This window comes from Microtus oregoni, unplaced genomic scaffold (assembly GCF_018167655.1).
Source record: "Microtus oregoni isolate MIOR12 unplaced genomic scaffold, Mior012 000000F_ref0000247, whole genome shotgun sequence".
Lineage (NCBI taxonomy): Eukaryota > Metazoa > Chordata > Mammalia > Rodentia > Cricetidae > Microtus > Microtus oregoni.
Window position 1 is genome coordinate 2,965,776 of NW_024543059.1, and position 19,048 is coordinate 2,984,823.

General features: G+C 47.5%; 1 protein-coding gene across 1 annotated transcript in view; it reads right to left on the reverse strand.

Annotated features, from left to right (window-relative positions):
* Positions 1-19,048, reverse strand: part of LOC121447346 (GRB2-associated-binding protein 2) — a 127,712-nt gene that overhangs the window by 7,423 nt on the left and 101,241 nt on the right. Inside the window, exons 3-5 of the mRNA XM_041650541.1 lie at positions 7,276-7,519; positions 1,629-2,200; positions 737-804 (exon numbers count right to left, since the gene is read on the reverse strand). Coding sequence (XP_041506475.1) covers positions 737-804; positions 1,629-2,200; positions 7,276-7,519 — 884 coding nt within the window. The remainder of the gene's footprint in view (positions 1-736; positions 805-1,628; positions 2,201-7,275; positions 7,520-19,048) is intronic.

The window sequence follows — 19,048 nt, forward strand, 5'->3', positions numbered from 1 at the left end:
GCCATCTATAATTTCCGATAAGATTTAAGTACAAAACTCTGTGGCTACTCAAGCCTATGGCTCGTGGCTAGGAATATTCAAGTTACAGACGCCTAGCTAGTTCAGGCCAGAAATAGCTCAGGATTCACCACAGGTAAGTCAGTGCAGACCCTGGCCAGCACATCCTGGATGCATAGGTCACGGCAGGTTGCAGGTAGAGCAGTCCCCAGGCCTGTGTACACAGTGCATCAGCCCTAACGACAGCCATCCTCCAACTCTCACCCCATCGTGCGACAGAGCACATCTGCCCGCACTGATCTTCCTCCCTGGCTTTGCAGCGTGTTAAGCCCTGATCGGCTTGCTTCCAACCTGGACAGGTTTGGTCAACCCATTCCAGAGGCAGCCTGGGATCCTCACGGAAGCTGCCATCACTTCTGCTATGTCCCTACTCGGCATGCCAGCAGGCGAGCAGGGCTGTCGCCTCAGAGGAAGGACCCTCTACTTTGGCACGTGCCCGCTCCGTTGCATTCCAGGTGTGTCTCAGGATCAGATGAGAGTACCATTCTCATTTGCCAGTAGACACCTCCCTAGGATGTTGGACTTTGACAAGTAGGCAGATCCTGAGGGAATTACCATTGTTCTTTGGGTGATGTGCTTTTAGTTACATAGGGTGTGGCTGCTTCTCTACCCTGACTGACCCGAGGGGCCCTGATCAAATCCCCCCCCCCCCCGGGAAAGGGTGAACATGCTCACTCACAGATTCGGCAGACCAGCTGGCGCTCTCCCCACTTCGGGTTGGGTACTCATAGGTCTCACAGGAAGAAGCTGTGAGGAAGGAAGGAAGATGGTTATACTCACACTGTCCCCCATGTTGACTCCCCTGTCCAGTGTGGCCATTCTCTTGATGTTCCCAGAGGTGCTGCTGGGCCTTCGAGGGACAGGGTGTTGCTTGCCACGCACCCCTCTTGCTCTCAGGTCTGTTGCAGTGGGGGTGCCTGCAGAGAGGGCCTCCTGACTTCAGCCCTGGGTTCTCCTACTTCCTTCACCTCTGGGAATATGTTAGTAACGGCACCGAGACTGACTACATGTTAGTTTTCTTTTCCCAGCGGGTGAGCTCTGAAAGGCAGGGGCACACGCATGTGTGATACAGCTCCACAGTACAGGGTGGCTGCTCAGATAGCCCGACCAACTGCCGAGCTCTAAAGTGCCGCTGTGCAAACTCTAGAGAGGGCATATGCAGCATTAGAATTCACCTGGGACAAGCGAGGATAGAACGTAGGGGTTCAGGTCAAAGTTCAGACTGCAACCAGAGCTGTTGGTATAGCATGAAAATACCCTGAAGGTAATTGCGTATTATTTTCTGTGAGTCCACATAGGTTTGCTAGTCCTTTAAATTTGTTTTTACATTTTTGACTTAGTTTTAAATAGTTTTATCTGAGCCTCCAAAATATCTCTAAGGTAGAGTCTGCTTCTCTTCTTCCAAGGTGAGGGTCACGTGGTCAGCTGGGCAGAGGATTAACTGCTAAGGGGACTGCATGGACGCTGCCTTAGGTTGAGCTTGGCTTAGGAGTGACCAAGGGTTCGCCATACACGGAGAACGCCTTGGCCACCTCCCCGGCCCTCTGGTCTCAGCCAGGGATTGCACTGACCTCGGTGGAGTCGGCTGTTGTCCATTGCGGGGAGGGTATTGCGCCTGGGGATGGTAGCAGCTACGGATCTGCTATTTTCGCCGATGGGAGGTCTTTGCTGAGGGCTGCCCCACCGAGGTGTTTCTGACTGACTTGGCTTGGGGGGCCGGGGCGGGGGAGCTATGGCTGAGTCTCCAGGAGTGGCTACCGTCATGGCGTTGTGGTTCTTGTCCAGTGTGAATGTTCTAGGAATCTGGTAGGCTGAGAGGGGGGTGGTGGGAACATCCATATTGTCCACTAGGAGGTCTCCAAACTCCCGGCACAGGGTGTTGCTGGGGGTCTTGAAGGTGTACACATCTTCATCTGTCTCGGACCCTGTGAGGCTGCCCTTGGTGTGGCTGTGTGAAGCCAGGCTACGGGGGAGGTCATAAGTACTGTCTTTGAATTCTGTGTTGTGTCGGCTTGGCTTGGGGAGGCTGTAGAAGCCGTGGACTTGACCGCTGACTCCGTTGATACAGTGTCCATTGCCCTGGGCAATTTTTTGCACGGCCGTATCACTCTTCTGCCGGGTGCCCTGAGAGAAGCTGGCACTCCTAAAAGAGGGAAAAGGGGCAGTGAGAAGGGGGCAGGGGATGCTCTGAGCATGTTCAGCTGGTTGGCGTGGGAATCCTGAGGCGTCAGACCTATCCGAGGTTGACCTAGTTCCTACCACGTATTAACGCGTGATCTTGAGACTCTTCTTTTGGCATCTCCAACACAGTGATTAAAACCACACTATGAAGACTATTTAGGAAGTCAGCGCTGGTATCTAGCATGTATATGCTCCAGCAATGTTAATCTTTGCGAACCTCCTGACTCATGTGACTGCGCCCCAGAGATACAACTAAACCAGTTGTTTGAATGACCACAGAACACACACACACAAGGACAAAAGCGAGGAGACAGTGTGGCAGGTTGTGGGAGACAGCAAGTCATTTACTCTCTAAGAATACATAGGTAAAATGGGTTCTATTTGGGAGCTCTATTCAGGATAGAAACTGGTATTGTTTTTATTTTAAATGATGGTTGAGGGAAATAAAGGAACGGCGAAGAGGGCATCTATGTCAGGTCCTGGTATTGCTACTGCCACACCCTGTGACCATCCATCGTCAAGACGTTCTTCCTGATGTGACCGAGGAGGTCTCGGTGACTTCTGAGGGGCCACCTGGATCAGAGGCTCTGAGCCTCCCGTTTCACAAGAGTATGGTTAAACTGGGTTCTGCATAAGTGCTTTGAAGGGTGAGGCTTGAACAGCAGGGAGCTTTTCTCTCTCTCTGATGATCCTTTCGAGGATGTCATCTTGGTTGGGGTGGGGGGAGAAAAGGGATCAACCCCTTCAGCAGTAATTCTCAGTCTTTTGTGGACCAGAGGTTGCTTAGGAACCTAATAACCCGCCCTGGGAGCTCTTATCAGGATAAGGTGCAGGAACACCCTCAGACCTGTGCATTCTCAGGGGTCATTAGATTTCCCTTAGCTCTGCTACTGCAGACTGGCGACAGGTGTGGTCACCAGGTGGTGGTAGAAAGAAGAAAGACGAAGAAAAACCAGGTGTGTGGGCCAGGTCTCTCTCCCTCCCCCCCTCCCCTCTTTCTCCCCCCCCCTCCTCTCTCCTCTCCTCTCCTCTCTCCCCCCTCTCTCTCTTCTCTCCTCTCTCTCTTCACTCTTCTATCTTCTCTCTCCTCTCTCTCTCCTTTCTCTTCTCTTCTCTCTTCTCCCCGCTCTTCTCTCTATCTCCTCTCCTCTCTCTCTTGTATCCTCTCTCTATCTTCTCTTCCCCCTTTTCTCCCCCCTCTCTTCGCTCTCTCTCTGCTCTCTATCTTCTCTCTCCTCTCCTATCATCTTTCTCCTCTCCATCTCTTCTTCTATTTTCTCTCTCGTCTCTCTTCTCTCTCTCTTCTCTCTACCTTCTCTTCCCACTCTCTCCTCTCTCTCTTCTCTTCTCTCTTTCTCCCTTCTCTCTCCTCTCTCTTCTATCTTCTCTTCCCCTTCTCTTCTAAATTCTCTCTCCTCTCTCTCTTCTCCTCTCTGTCTCTCTTCTCCCCCTCTCTCTTCTCTCAATCTTCTCTCTGTCTTCCCTTCTATCTTCTCTTCTATCTTCTCCCTATCTTCTCTCTCCTCTTTCTCTTCTATCTTCTCTCTCTTCTCTGTCTTCTCTCTCCTCTCTCTCTCCTCTCTCTCTTCTCCCTCTCCCCCCCCCCCCCCGCATGTGTTTCTCCCATTCCAGTCGATTCCAAACACATAACCAAGCTAGGAGCTAGGGCCCAGGACAGCTGAGACAGGAGAATGGACAGCAGGTACAGAGTGTGTTCATATTGTCTTGTTACTGTCTTTGGATATCCAGCCCTCTGCCAGATGTTTTCATTTGATTTGTTTATCTGACAAACACTGGCTGATGTCCTCCTTCCTGTCTAGGCCAGACAATGGATCCAGGGATGCCACCTGCTTGTGCTTGGAAACCACTCTATTCCAGTCTGAGTCTGCCTGGTGGTGGCGCTGCCACCGCCAAGTGCCAGGAAGCCTTTCTCCCAGGCAGTCCAGCTTGTGACACAGCTTGGCACGTTTAAGGACCTACATGCTGCTCGGGCTGGAGGAAGCATGCAGAAGGTAAGGCAGACAGACACCGCGTGATCTCACTCATATGGAATCCAAATCACTTATCGCACAGAAGCAGGGTCACCACCATTATACACAATAAAGTCACGCAATGGCAGCTGTCAGTGTAAAAGGTTCAGTTAGTTTGGTTCCGCTCTATAAAAATCTGGTAGTCCAGGGAGACTTCCAGCAGTGGCAGAGCATCACAGGCGTCCTGCAGTAACAACGGACACATTCCAGAATGGACTGGTCCCCTTCCTGCCTTGACTCTCTGGTATTGGGAAGCCAGAATCGAGGGGTTACCCATCCTGATCTATCAGGATTTTATGTCATCCAGGACTCTCTGGTCACCTGCATCCTGCTGATAGCTCCCTAGACTAACCTTCTGTCATCAGCTAGGTTTATTTCTGTCTTATGCTCTAAAGTGTCCTCATCAAATTTACTATAGACACTAGACCCTCACTGCCCCTGCCTCCCAAGTGCTGGGGTTATATAGCAAGTGCCACCATGCCCTGCTGACCTTTTCTTCTTTTGGTCTACCGTATTGAAATCTTCGTTCCTTCATGATTTTATCCCTGCCCAAGACAGGGCTTTTCTGTGTAGCCTTGGTTTTCCTGGCACTAGTTCTGTAGATCAGGCAGGCCTAGAACTCACAGAGATCCCCCTGCCTCTGCCTCCCACATGCTGGAATTAAAGGCGTGTACCATCCAGCTTAGTTTTATTTTTTTTTTTCAATTTTTTATTTCAAGAGTGCTGAAGATTAAACCAGGGCCTTGTAAATGTTAGGTCGACATTCCACTCTGAGCTACACTCCTGGCCAAAACCTTTCTCTTTAGACACCATTAAGTTATGTTCCAGGTTGCCTCAGCCTCAGAATCCTCCTCTGTAGTTCACAGAACTACTCCCTCATTTCCAAACACAGCCCCTTGCCTAGACTCCAGCCCTGGCCTCGTGACTCTCGGGAATGGTGTCTAACATAACAGCATCATTCCCTTTACAAAAGCAGAGTTGGTTCCCAGCTCCCATTTCTTTCTGCTGCTGCCACAGCCCCGGAACTTGCTTTGTAGATCAGGCTCTGCTCTATAGTTTATTTGCATCTTTTTTTTTTTAAATCCTTAGTTAGTCTACCTAAAAGACTTAATTTTATTTAGCTTTTCAAAAACCCAATTCTTCACTGATCTCCTGTGGCTTTTCTCTTTTAGTCCATATTACAGGCCTGGTGGGAAATGACTCCATAGGTTTTTGTGTTTCATATTTGGTCCCCAAACGGTGATTCTATTTTGGAAGAGTATGGGTTCTACCGGGAGGAATTAAGTGGGGAGGGGGCAGACCTTGAGTGTCCTAAAATGGGATGCAAATAACAAGTTACACCATCTGCTTCCGCAGCCGAGGACAGAGCTGCCCATTGCCATGCCTTCCCTGCCATCATGGACTGCAGCCTTAGAACTTTTCTAGAGATTTGGGATTTTACTGTTTACGTTTAAGACGTCGTCTGTAATTGTGAGTTGCAGTCCTAGAGGCACAGTGTGGCATGGTTTATGCTCTCGGTGGAACTGGGATTCCTAAAACGCCCCTCAGAGTTTCTACACTGCTCCTGAAGCTCCCTGTTACCCCCTCTAGTACACACCTGTAGAAACCATTGATCACAACATTTAGAGCCCTTTAAGACTACCTCCCAAATCTATGTCTATTTTAGTCTGTTCCTATATTCCTATTTTTCTTAGCGATGGGTCCACATTTTTACAGCTGCTTCTCCTCAAGTCAAGTCTAGGCCTTTATAACCACCACAATGTGTGTGTTTGTGTGTGTGTGTGCGTGCGCAGGTAACTCCTAGGTCAGAGAACAACCACTGCAAGCTGGTTCCCCCCTGCCACCTTGTGGGATCTGGGGACTGAAATCACAAAGTCAGGCCTGTGTGCAAGTGACTCTACCCACTGACCCATCTTGCTGCTTCTTTGCCTTAGTTTTAAAAATGGGAATTATGCCTTACTAAATTAATTCAGGAACATGATTTGTAATCTGGATATGGTGGCAACTGAGAACTTATTTTGGCAAAGCTCTGCATTTGTTTCTTCTAACAGTGAGAATAAAGCTCATAAGAATAGGTATAGCTCTGTGCCGAGAATGTGTCCCAGAATGTTCTAAGATGATGGATACATTTCTGTTCCTGCTGTCTAGTAGGAGTCACATGGCACCTGAGGTATAGCTGGCTTTGACTATGTCACTGTGGCAGGCAGGATAAGATACCTCTTATGTTGTCTACTAGGGTGTCTCTAGAGAGTTAAACTGAAGAGGGAGGACTCAGCCTAAACCTGTGCTTAAGGGGAATCTTTCCCTGGGATGGGATGGGATCCTGGAGTGAATCGAACAGAGAGAGAGGGCTGAGTGTCAGTATTTATCTCTGCATCCTAATTTGGATGCAGTCAAACCAGCTGCTCCATGCTCCTGTCAGTGTGAGCCAGAGCAGACCCTTCCTCCTCTAAGTTGCTTCTTACTTGGAGAAAAGTAATAATTGCAGACATAACAGAGTAATTGAATTTTAAAATTTCTCTCACTTAGCTAATGTAAGGTTACGCGGACATGTCTGAGTGGTAGTTGCTATCAGGAGCAGCACCACCCTAGAGCGGAGAAACAAGGAGTTGCCCAGCAGTATTTACCAGCTGAGCTCTTAAAGCCAGCAAGAAATTTGATTGTTACATTGTTACATTGTAGTATTGTTATATGGTGGTTCTGAAGCTTTATTCCCCGATGCTTCCTCTTTTGAGACGGGGGTTTCTCTGTGTAGCCCTGGCTGTCCTAGACCTCACTCTGTAGACCCGGCTGTCCTTGAACTCACAACTATCCTCCTGCCTCTGCTCCTGTGTGCTGGGATTTAAGGTAGGTGCCACCATCACCCTGATTCCTTAATGCTTCTTATACCCAAGTCATTGCTAATAATAAGATAGTGATGTTTTACTTCTTTGTCTTTAAAGCTGAAACCCAGGGACTGAGGAGTAACAGGACCTGAGTGACCACGAATCCCCCTGTTGTCTCCTACCTCGCGTTCTCCGTCCTCCGGCTGATGCACTGGTGTAGGTAGAGATACTCCTGAGGCGCACTGGTGGACAAGGCTGGCTGGATGTGGCTCGACACGGGGGGCTCAAATGTGAACAGAGTGGGTTGGCTGGAGTGGGAAGGGGCGGAGGACTTCCTTTCTCGGAGCAGGTGCTGGCTGGAGCTGCTGAACTCAGCTGGAGAGGAGCGGGGACCGTGGCCGGCTGAAGAAAGGTTTCTCAGGGAGTCTGTGGAAAGAAGAGCGAGCTCTGTGAGTGAAAGAAGGAAGGGAGTCGGGCAGTGGTGGCGCACGTCTTTGACCCAGCACTTGGGAGGCAGAGGCAGGCGGATCTCTGTGAGTTCGAGGCTAGCCTGGTCTACAAAGCGAGTTCCAGAAAACCAGAGCTACACAGAGAAACCCTGTCCCCCAAACAACCACCAAAACCTGAAGAAACAAATGAAGTAAGTAAGTCAAGGCTTCTGGGATAGAGTCATGTAAGGCATGGCAGGTTCCTGCTGTTACCATCCCCTGGAAGCTTCTGGCTCTGCTGAAGGACACATTGCTTACTTCAGACTCACTGGCTCAGTCCAGAATCTTTGCCTTTCTGCGATGAAGCACAAACACATCCCAGCTGCCCTTCAGACTAGACCCTGCTCGTCCGGGTGCTCTTCGGTTTCTCTCCAAGGACAACTTGGTTCTCTGTTCCCTACGTTTCTTGTCCACTGGTCCTTCTTTGTTTTTTCTTATCTCAAACTCTCCTCTGTTAGATTGGGAAGGAAGTGAGGTATTTGAGGACAGAAAAAGACTTAAGAGTACTACAACCTGAGCCCAGAGCCTTATTCATGGGCTGGTTCTTTAAGCTTGGTCCTCGTTTCCTAGTCTGACCTACTTCCTACTCTCTGTCCACACACAAGCAAAGCAGATGGAAGCATCCTCGGTCTTTGAGCATAGTGGCTTTTTCTTCTGTGATTCTTTGTTTTCTTACACTGCTCCTTCGTCCTGGGTTTCATCTCTACACTCCTAGCAAACTGATATGAAGACCTCAAGATCCCAAGTAGATGCTACATTCCCACAAAACTTCTTGAACCCTTTTTTATTTTTCTTTCTGGGTGCTGACAGGTTCCAGGGCACACTCCCTTCAGATCTCTGGTCACTGTGCTCTCTTGCTCTTGGTTTCTGAGAAGTGTGTCAGTGAGGTTATTGCTTACACAGTCCCAGCATTTACCTACATCAACCGTTCTTAGTCCATGGTTATATAAGAAAAAACCTTTGCTATTTAAAAATTCCAACAGTAAAACTCATGTTCTTAAGAAATACGGAATAAAGGTGTAAATGTGCTCAGGTGACATGCTAGCTAGGGAGGACCGTTTAGGGGATAATGGCTTTCTAAGTTATCCAGATCCTATCGGAGGAGACAGGTTCTTTGGCTACTCTCTCTTCTGACCTATTTCAAGCTACACTGTCCGCATGGCCCAGGGCAGGGTCATTGGTGCATTAGTGCTAATCACTCTCTGGTCACCCCCCATACAGTCAGGGCAGAGGAGAGAAAGCCAGCGAGCCTCTGGGGAAAACGGCTCTACAAGAGCCATATTGATCTCCAAAATGAATTCCTACAACAGGTCTCCTAGTGACCTGGATGATGTTAACAGAATCAATGCATCTGTTACTCCATTAGGTTTGCGGAATGAACTCTCTAATGGTGGGTGAGAGACGGTTTATACCAGGCACAGAGTAGTCACGGCACAGGGGAGGAACACAGCTGTTCTGCTGAGAAGACACAGGGGAGGGATAAGAAGAAGCCCTCCGATAAGGTTCTCCACTCTCAGCTGACTATTCTGGCTTCCTCTTGCTCTGTCTACATCTGCATTCCTCACGACCTAGTTCTAGACTGTCCTGTGACGGATGGCAGCTCTCACACTTCATCTCCAGCCCGGGTCGTCCTGGCTCCCTCCTGCATGCTCCCTACCTGCTGGGCTCTTCCTTCATATGTCCTGTCAGCTGCTTGACATGAGCAACCTAAGCCAATCTCCTCCCAGTGCTTCCTGTCTCAGGGAAACACACCAACGCCTTCTCCATCAGTCAGTCAGCCAAGCCGTCAGCTTGTCGTCTGTGACTTTGCCCTGCGTCCCTGCCACCGTGTCAGCCTGGCACTGCCCCACTCAGCGATGGTGGCTTCTCCTTACGGTGCCTACAGAGCTCTGTCTCTCTGAATAGTATTTTCTTGTTTATTTGTTCAACTGTATTTCTTACTGATGCTTCTTGTACTCCAGAGTATTTCCAGGAACATGCCAGTCTCCCGCTCATCACTGGGCTCCTTCCGCATTAGACTGAAACTCGGTGAAGCCAGAGATTCCAACCCTTTCCTAACAGCTGTGGCCTTGGGTCATGCCTCCTGAATCACGTGACTTAATATTTGTTGGCCAAACAAATAAGACACAAAGGATAATAAAGTGCTACGTCTTCAGTAACAGTTACTGATTTCTCATTGCCTTCGGAATAAAGATGTGACAATGAAGGGTATTTTGTAATAACCTGTATGCTTTATCTTGTCGCCCAGTGCCTCCCTCACTCCTGCAGTGCACAAATAAAGGGACCTATCATCTTTGCCCCGCAGCCCTCTGCCTTCAGCGCGGACTGGAGTCAGTCTGGGACTCAGTGTATTCATTTGCCTCTCAGAGACACAGGGAACGGGAAGATACCGACAAGCTCTCTTACTTCGACTTATCTTACTCCTTTAATTATGTTTGTGTTGGGGGTGGATATGTATACGCCGCAGGGCATATGTGTCTACATACAGAGGATCTCTACATAGTGAGACAGAAACAGAACAGAACACGATAAAACATCTCTGAGATGTGGCTATCTCCTGGGAGCTGGCTTTCCTTCTACCGTGTGGATGCAGGGCTGGGGTGGGGTGGAGTGGTGGAATCAGGCTGTCAGACTTGGCATCAGGTGCCTTTACCTGCTCAACCTTGTCACAGGCCTGGGACAGTCTTGACAGTGGGGTATATATAATCTCGTATGTTCCAATTGTTTCTGTATCTCCAGCACTGTAACTGCCTGGGTGCATTCAATACATACAAATAAAATTATTGAATGAGTGTACCGAGTAAGTAAAAAAATTTTCCCTAGCACACAAATCCAGATGTGTCTGTTCCTTGTGGTAAAGATCTGTACTTTATGCGTTAATAAGATGAAGCGGGAGCTGGGATGAGCTGGGTCCTCTATGAGACCACTGGCGTTTCTATGTAGCTCTAGTCTGTAGATCTAGACAAGCTCTGTTAAAGCTGGCTCACATCAACCCTGCAACTTCAGAAGAGCTCTGCCTGGCCTGACATTGTAGTTCATACCTGTAACAGCCCTACAGAGTCCTGGGCAGAGGAAGTATGTAAGTCTGAGGGAAGCCTGCACTACATGAGTTTCAGTGAGATCCTGTCTTCAATACAAAACAAAGCATCAATAAGAGATCTCTGCCCTGGGGTTGGGGAGATGGCTCAGGGGTTAAGAGCACTTGCTGTCCTAGTCGAGGACTGGGATTTGGCTCACAACTGTCTCTGGCTTCTGTTTCAGGGGATCTGACACCTTTGTCTGGTCTCCTTGGGCTTCAGGCACTCGCGGTGTACACATAAATTTGTCCCCATATGTCCCCAACTATATTCTAAATATTTGTCCTTTATACTCATGGATAAGTGTAGTCCTGATCCCTCATCAAGGAAATTTCTCTTTGCCACAGATGGAGACTATCATAGAAAACCACAGCCAATCAGAATGCAGAGTTGTGGAGCCTGGTTTCAAGGGCTAGAAGTACAATACAAACCCTGCACCCAAGGCTTAGGGATCACTGCAGAAGAGGGGGTGGAGAGATTGTAAGAGCCAAAGGAACAGGGAGTTTGTCGCGAAATTATCTCCTAGGGATGTCAGAATCTACATTTATTAAGTCTCAACAACATGATTGTCTAAACAGGAGCTGAACAAGAAAAACAATAGGCATGCTAACAAGGATAGGGTGTGGGCAGAGCCAGGAAGGCTTCAAACCTACACAAAGAACCACAGGGAACTGAGGAATGCTAGAGCCAGAGAAGTCTTCCACAGGGAAGAGCACACCAATTGGTTATCCAATACCAAATGGCCTTTGAAAACATAAAGGCGTCATTCAGACTGAGAAGGTTGTATTTATGTATTTAGGAATCAAGATAATTAGATATGCAACAACAATGGAAAAAAAGAGATCATGGATTTGAAAGAGAGCAAGGAGGATGACATGGGGGGAATTTGAAGGAAGAAAAAAGAAGGGAGAGATGACAGAACTATGTTATAATCTCAAAAAGAAGACAACAAAGCATGCACGTGCACGCACACGTACACACACACACCAACATCCAACAACATACCAACACCCCTATAACATGACCTCAAAAAAAAAATCAATCGAATGAATCCCACGTTTCATATAAGGTCTTGCTTGCTTTAGGAATAATAATAATAATGATAATAATTAATAAAAGCTGAATCCAGCTTACTGGAATACGGTATCCTCATTCTGGACACAGAAGGCCCAGTATCCCTGGAGCCCCTTGCAAACGGAAAGCAGCCTGTGCACCATCCAGGGTGTGCTGGGGGATGCTGTCCTCACTTTCCCCGTCTGCTACAGGCAGTGTATCAACCAGCTTGGGCTCTGTGCTGCTCTGCTTTGCTCCTTTTAGGCAGCAATGGTCTTCAGTAATTGGAGTGTGTTTTACATGCGTGTTCTAGATAGGGCTTAGTAGTGCTATGACTTATGACCCCATGAGCACTCAGGGTCCTAGATTATAATAAAAAAAATTCAAAATTAGGGGCTGGAGAGATGGCTCAGAGGTTAAGAGCACCAGGTGCTCTAATAGAGGTCCTAAGTTCAATTCCCAACATCCACATAGTGGCTCACAACCATCTGTAATGAGATCTGGTGCCCTCTTCTGGTGTGTGGGCAAACATGCAGGGAGAGCACTGGGTTCTAGGAGAAAGGCTGCTTGTTTGTCCCTAGCCTCTTAGCCCCAGAATAATAATCACACAGAAACTGTATCAATTAAATCACTGCTTGGCCCATTAGCTCTAGCTTCTTATTGGCTAACTCTTACACCTTAATTTAACTCATCTCCACTAATCTGTGCATCACCATGAGATTGTGGCCTACCAGCAAAGTTTCAACACATCTGTCTCTGGCAGTGGCTTCATGTCGTCTCCCTGACTCAGCTCTTCTTTCTCCCAGCATTCAGTTTAGTTTTTCCTGCCTACTTTTGTTTTGCCCTGCTCTGCTATAGGTTCAACTCAAAGCAGTTCTTTATTAATCAATGGTTTTCACAGCATACAGAGGGGAATCCCACATCACCAGGTACATAATCTTTTTTTTTTGTTAAAAAAATCAAAATTATATCCAAATACTTGACAGCACAAACTCTCCATGGGATGACATATCTAACAGAAAAGGATGCATCAAGTAAACAACTGAGAGGTTGGATTCCTTTTCTAACTGTGCTTCTGCTTTGCTATTTAACTCAAAGGCAAGTAGGCTGCTTGCCTTTGATGGACCTTACCCACCTCAGCTGTGGAAAGTTACAAGTACCACACACCCTAGCACTAAGTATTGAGGATACTATTAAGGATAGAGAATTGAAACACGCACACCCCAAATGTCATACATGCATGTTTCTGACAGCACTATTGAAATCACCCACAATGGAGCTGGAGAGACAGCACAGTGGTTAAGACCATGGACTGCTCTTGCGGAGGATCCTAGCGCCAACACTGTGACTCAAACCACCTGTAACTCCAGTTCCAGGGGCTCCAGCCATCTTCTGACCCTCACAGGCACCAGGTGCACACACAGTGCACACATTCACATGTCACGTAAGAATAAGTAAAACGTAAGGAGAAACAGCCCAAACTGCCCACTGACTAATGAGTGGCTAAATAAAACGCAGCAGTCCCCAAAGTGGAGTCACAGACATACGCATGAGTGAAACACTGACGCGCAGCGTTCTGACGAACCCTCGGGACTTCGTAAAGGAAGCCAGTTAGAAGAGATGGAGACCATACAGTGTAACTTCTGTGCAGGGTTTGGAAACCCAGACAAATCCCCAGACAGAGAAAGCAGGCGCAATGAATGCTTAAGACCGAGCAGAGGGTGGGGGTGGGGCAGTCAAAAGGGAGCGTGACCGCTAAGGACTATGAGGTTACTTGGGAACTGCGGAGAGGGCTGCACATCCGTATAAACACACTAAAACCTGCTGGACTGTATATGTGATAGGCGAATTTAATGGTATGTGAAATAAATCTCATTAAAGATTTAGACATACAGTTTGATAATTTCCCAACAAGCTAAATATACCTATCCCCTCCAAAAAGACCCATAAGTCTCACATGTACATATATGTCCTAGATAAATAAAAAAAAATTGTCTGTAAAATGAACTTATACAGAAATATGTTCAGGGCCACTGAGACAGCTCAGTGTGTATGCTGGCTACCTGAGTTTCATAGCCAGGATCAAACTTTACCTATCGCTGTAGCCCAAAATATCAGTTACTAGATTGTCATATGATTGAATAACTTGCATGCTTCAGATGGGTTATAAAAGACCATACGTGTCTGGGCATGGCAACATGTACCCTGGGATCCCGGGGGTTCAAGGTCATGCTTTACTAGGCAGTGAGCTTGAGGCCAGTCTGGGATGGGAAACACAGTGAGATGTCTCAAACATCAGAACAAAACAACAGAAAACCAAACAAACCACACACACACATACAAATCCCTAGCAAACTATTAAGTGTGGACAGAGCTCAATAGCATCTAATCATATGTTCTTGCCAGGCATAGAAATTCATGTCTACATTCCCAGCATTAGGGAGACTGAGGCAGGAAAAACGACTGTGAAGTCAAGGCTAGCCTGGGTTATGTAGTGGATTCTAGGTTGGTCAAGGATACATAATGAGACCCTGTCTCAGAAAAAGGTGGGGAGGAAGTCACAGCGGCACACTCTCTTAACCCAGACATTAAGGAGGTAGAGGCAGAAAAATCATGATGTGTTTGATGTCGCCCTGATTTACACAGCAAGTCCCAGGCCAGCCAGGATTGCATACTGAGACCCTGCCTCAAGATACAAGGTTCATCCGACCTTTATTTTTTCCTTATTTCCTTTTCTGAAGTGAAAACTGAGCATGTGGTAGACACCAGTCCTCACGAAAGTGGTACATACTTGACTAAGAGACCTGGCCCCTTTTCCATTTTCATCATCCCGTGCCCCCTCCTTTACTCCCCTTCACCCCGTAATTACAGCAGGGTAATACGACTTGGAGACCCGAGCGAGCTGAAAAATTCTTTCCAGACAGTGACCTTCACGTCTGGACAGCAGTCAGTTCACTCAGCCCCCAAGTCTGGTTCCGCAGGCATCAGACTGAGGTCACGCCCCAGTTTGGAGCTGGGAGGATAACGCCTGGCCTACAATCCCCATGCTATGTGGCTGTTGTTGTCAGAGTCAAGGTCAGAGTGTGAAGCAGACCATGCACAGATATAAAACGTTTGCAACGTTTGTTTTTATTGCCTGGAACCTTTGGAGAGAAGAAACTGAGGCACAGATAAAGGAAAAACGTGAGAGAACGTATGTCTGGGATGTTTTCGGTATGAGATGGACATGCTGTTGCGGTGATGCGTCCTGGGTCGCTAGGAAGGTCAGCTACACGGAGAGAAGGGAGGTTTCCAGACTCCTGGTCTGGCTTCTATCTCTAAGTCTAGACTAAAGATAACGGCTGCAAATGTCTCGGTCGGTTTGTTTTCTTTTAAGCAGGGTTTTATTTTTTCCTTTTCTTCCTGGCTTCTTTTTACGGCTCTAAAGAATCACTCCCCTTCCTTTCCACAACCACCCCTGGGAAGGCTGCCCAGCATGCAAGTACTCCTCCCACCGCCCTGCAAAACTGCAGTGCAGGAGCTCAGAGGGTGTCAGGGGAGGAGCTCTGCCCAGGCAGGGCCAGCCATCAACAGGCTGGTGATAACGGAGGCAGGAAAGGAGACCTGGCAGGGGTTTCTGGAAAAGATGACTGGCCATATAACGACCAGTTCCCTTATCTGAATGCCCTTGTTATCTCTATTCCTTCTCTCTAAACAATCCGCATCCCTAAAAGTCTCAGTGGGCCTCAGTATCCAGACCCAGGGAGACCAAAATACTGGAGACGAGGCTGGACCCAAAGCCTGTCTCTGCTAACTCTGAGCTCCATGGCTTGGGCGTGGAAGGATTCGAGATCATCTTGTAGGAAGCATTTGGCACATCCCTTCTTACCGGGAGACTTCAAGAGGGCCAAGAGGGATGAGCTGGATGTATGGATGGCAGCTACCCTAGATGCTCCTTGGGGAACTACTGAGAACAGAGAGCCAACAGCGTCTACAAATGAAAACTACCATTTACCCAGCACTTACTAAGTACTCCTCGTCACCCTATGAGGACGAGCTTTTCCTGCTTCCTGCAAGGACATGGGTTTGGTTCTCAGCACCACACTGGGCAGCCTACAATGGTGCATAATTCCAGTGCCAGGGTGATTTGACACCTCTGCCTCTTCAAGTACTTGTAGTCATGTTCCTACACACATGTGCCCAAGCCACAGAGCTCAGAAAGTTCAATGAAGGAACAAACGCCTCCAAACCTTTTCTCTGTATCACTGAAATTATAAAGCTAATTCCCAAGCAGCAGGATCCAAGTCCTCAAATCTAAACTCTGAAATCACTTCGCTTTTGCTCTGGGCAAAACATTTAATGTTGTTATATGAGGCCTCACATCCCTCATGGCCATGCCAAATGTTGAGGAGTCTCCGCAGAGTTCTCTGAGAGGAAGAGGCACTAGCGTGTTTGCGTCGTTGTGTTTTCAGTGCTAGGGCCTGATACACGCACTACTGATCAGCGGCACCACCCAGTCGATAAAAAGCAATAATTTAATTCTCGATATACCATTAGTTTTTATTTCAAGAAGCGGGTTGGTAGAGGGGAGCTTCTAAAGGTCTGGCAAGAGATAACGGTCGATGGAAGAGTTTTAAAGAGAGAACGGTAGAGGATCCCAAGAGCGGATGTTCCTCTAACAAAGCTCACTAGAAAAACAGACAGGTCAAGAGGGAAGGGCGAGGCTGGGTCGACAGTTCCAGGCCATTTGAACTCATAACCACAAGCTCGAAATTATTGACAAAGGCATAATTCTCATAGTCTTTCCATACATACCATAACTAGGGAGAAATTGCTAACCATAAGGACAAATAGACAAAAAGGCTCTACTGAATAGACAACCTTATCCGGTAGCAACAGCAGATTCCCTGGAGCCCAGTTCATTTACCACTGTTCGTCCTCCCCAAAGCTTTCATCCACCGTTCAAGGAACGGTGGCCCAGGGAAGGGAAACAGCTGGTCCAAGGCTCTACGGTGAGATCAGACATGAACCGTGGAGCTGGAGTTCAAATCTCTTGGTCTGTGAATGAGACGGTATTCTCTAGAGCGTGGGAATCTATAAGGAGATCTGACCACCAGAACGCTGGCTGGTTGGAGGGTTGTTTTGTTCTGGGTTTATAATGTTTTGCAGTAAGCAAACATCTGTTAGATCAAACTTAAAGACCACTATAAATAATTCTCCACGTTCAAAAATACGTCTTCTAGTGTCTACAGTCGTCATAAAGCAGAGGAAGCCGAAAGAGGTGGCAGAGACGGCGGGCGTGAGAGCCCGGGAGTCCTTCTTCCCCTGAGTGCCGCTCTCTCACCCGCTCCGCGGAAGAATCCGAGAAAGAACATCTCAGCGCTCAGGGCAGCCAAATCAGAACATCCTGACCTTGGCGCATATGATCCTGAGGTGTGTATTAGCGCAAACTGATTCTGGGGAATGCACAGAGGAAAGGCAGAGACCTGCCACATAAAACAAGACTACAAGTCAGGATCCCGATCACTGTTTCTCTAACGATGCTTCGCACTTCCAGGCCTAGCAAAAGCCTGGGTTTCGATAAGAAATCCGTTCAGTCAGAATTTTTCCCTCCCTGGCATCAGCAGAATGAATGAGCGGCCCCAGGTTCCAAATTCTCTCGGGCTGGAAGAAGCTGTTCCCACGGTGTGACGTTTGCTGGGCTGTGTATGCTTCTGGCTTTGGACAATGAGTCTGTATTTAGCCAGGTGCTGTCCTGCTCATCCGCGAGTGATCAGGTCAGCAAGCTCTCTTGTTGCCTTACCAAGCACACCCACCTTTCTCCTCTTCCTTTCTTGGGAACTTGGGCTGGTTAGGGGTCCCTGTTGAAAGGTAGTCCCCTCAAAGTGTTTGTTCATACTTGAAATAAAGCTGGTTTGGGCGGGGAGAAAGTGCTGGGCGTGGAACCCAAGGCCACACATGTTTGCAACCACTGGAATGAAACACTCTTGTCATTGTGTATGAGTCATGAGCAGCCGCCATAGGGACTACACGAGCAATCTCAGGCCAGTCTCAAGGGGTGGATCTTGTCCTTGATTCACGAGCTCCTGCCTCAGAAGCAAAGTGCTCATCTATATTCACGGGAGTACTTCCATCCTCCTCCTAAGGAACCCTGGGAACCCATTAGCATTCCCGGGGGGACCAGTCTATCCAGTGGGTACCATAAGTTCAGATTTTAGGGATGCATTTGAACCTTGAAAACTTTCCATGAAAATATATATAAAACATTAACAATAAACACTTAAAGCTAACGAGCTTTGTCAGGTGGAGATTTTGCTCCTTTCTCAGTGACTCTCACTAAGACGGCACTGGTGTAAACTCCAGAACTGTGGGAGCCCACTGAGAATCATTCGCGGTGGGATTAATTGAACAATAGCTTAAACTGATCAGTTTGGATGTGATGCTGGGAGTCTAAGAGCTCTAGCTTCCCCTAGGGAACAAGGAGACACACAAAAGCATCTGGAAGGAAACACTGGCTTCAGGAGAGGCACTGTGATGTTGGGGAAGGAACTTGAGATTTGGAGCCTGGATCCTGGTGTGCTTGCAAGGAAACTGAGTGAGGCTAAAAGCCCTTGGTTTGCACAGTTTGTAAAGACTGCTAAACTTTTCCAGGAAGAAACACCCGTGGTCCCAGGGAACTCCTGCAACTCATAAACACTTTCAGTAATGTAGCGGGATACAGGATTAACAACAACAACAACAAAAAATCAGTAGCCTTCCTTTACACAGATGATAAATGGGCTGAGTAAGAAATCAGAGAAACATCACCCTTCACAATAGCCACAAATAGCATAAAATATCTCAGAGTAACTCTAGCCAAGCCAGTGAAAGACCTGTATGAAAAGAACTTTAAATCTTTGAAGAAAAAAATTGAAGAAGACACCAGAAAATGGAAAGATTTCCCATGCTCTTAGGTAGGTAGAACTAACATAGTAAAAATGGCAATCTTACCAAAAACAATCTACAGATTCAATGCAATGCCCAGCAAAATTCTTCACAAACCTCAAAAAAATAATACTCAATTTCATATGGAAAAGCAAAAAAAAAAAAGATAGCTAGAACAATTCTGTACAATAAAGGAACTTCTGGAGGCATCACCATCGCTGACTTCAAACTCTACTACAGAGCTACAGCAATGAAAACAGCCTGGTACTGGCATAAAAACAGACAGGAGGACCAATGGAACCAAGTCAAAGACCCAGATATCAATCTACACACCTAGGAACACCCGATGTTTGACAAAGAAGCAAAACATATAAAATGGAGAAAAGGAAGCATATTCAACAATGGTGCTGGCATAACTGGTTATCCACATGTAG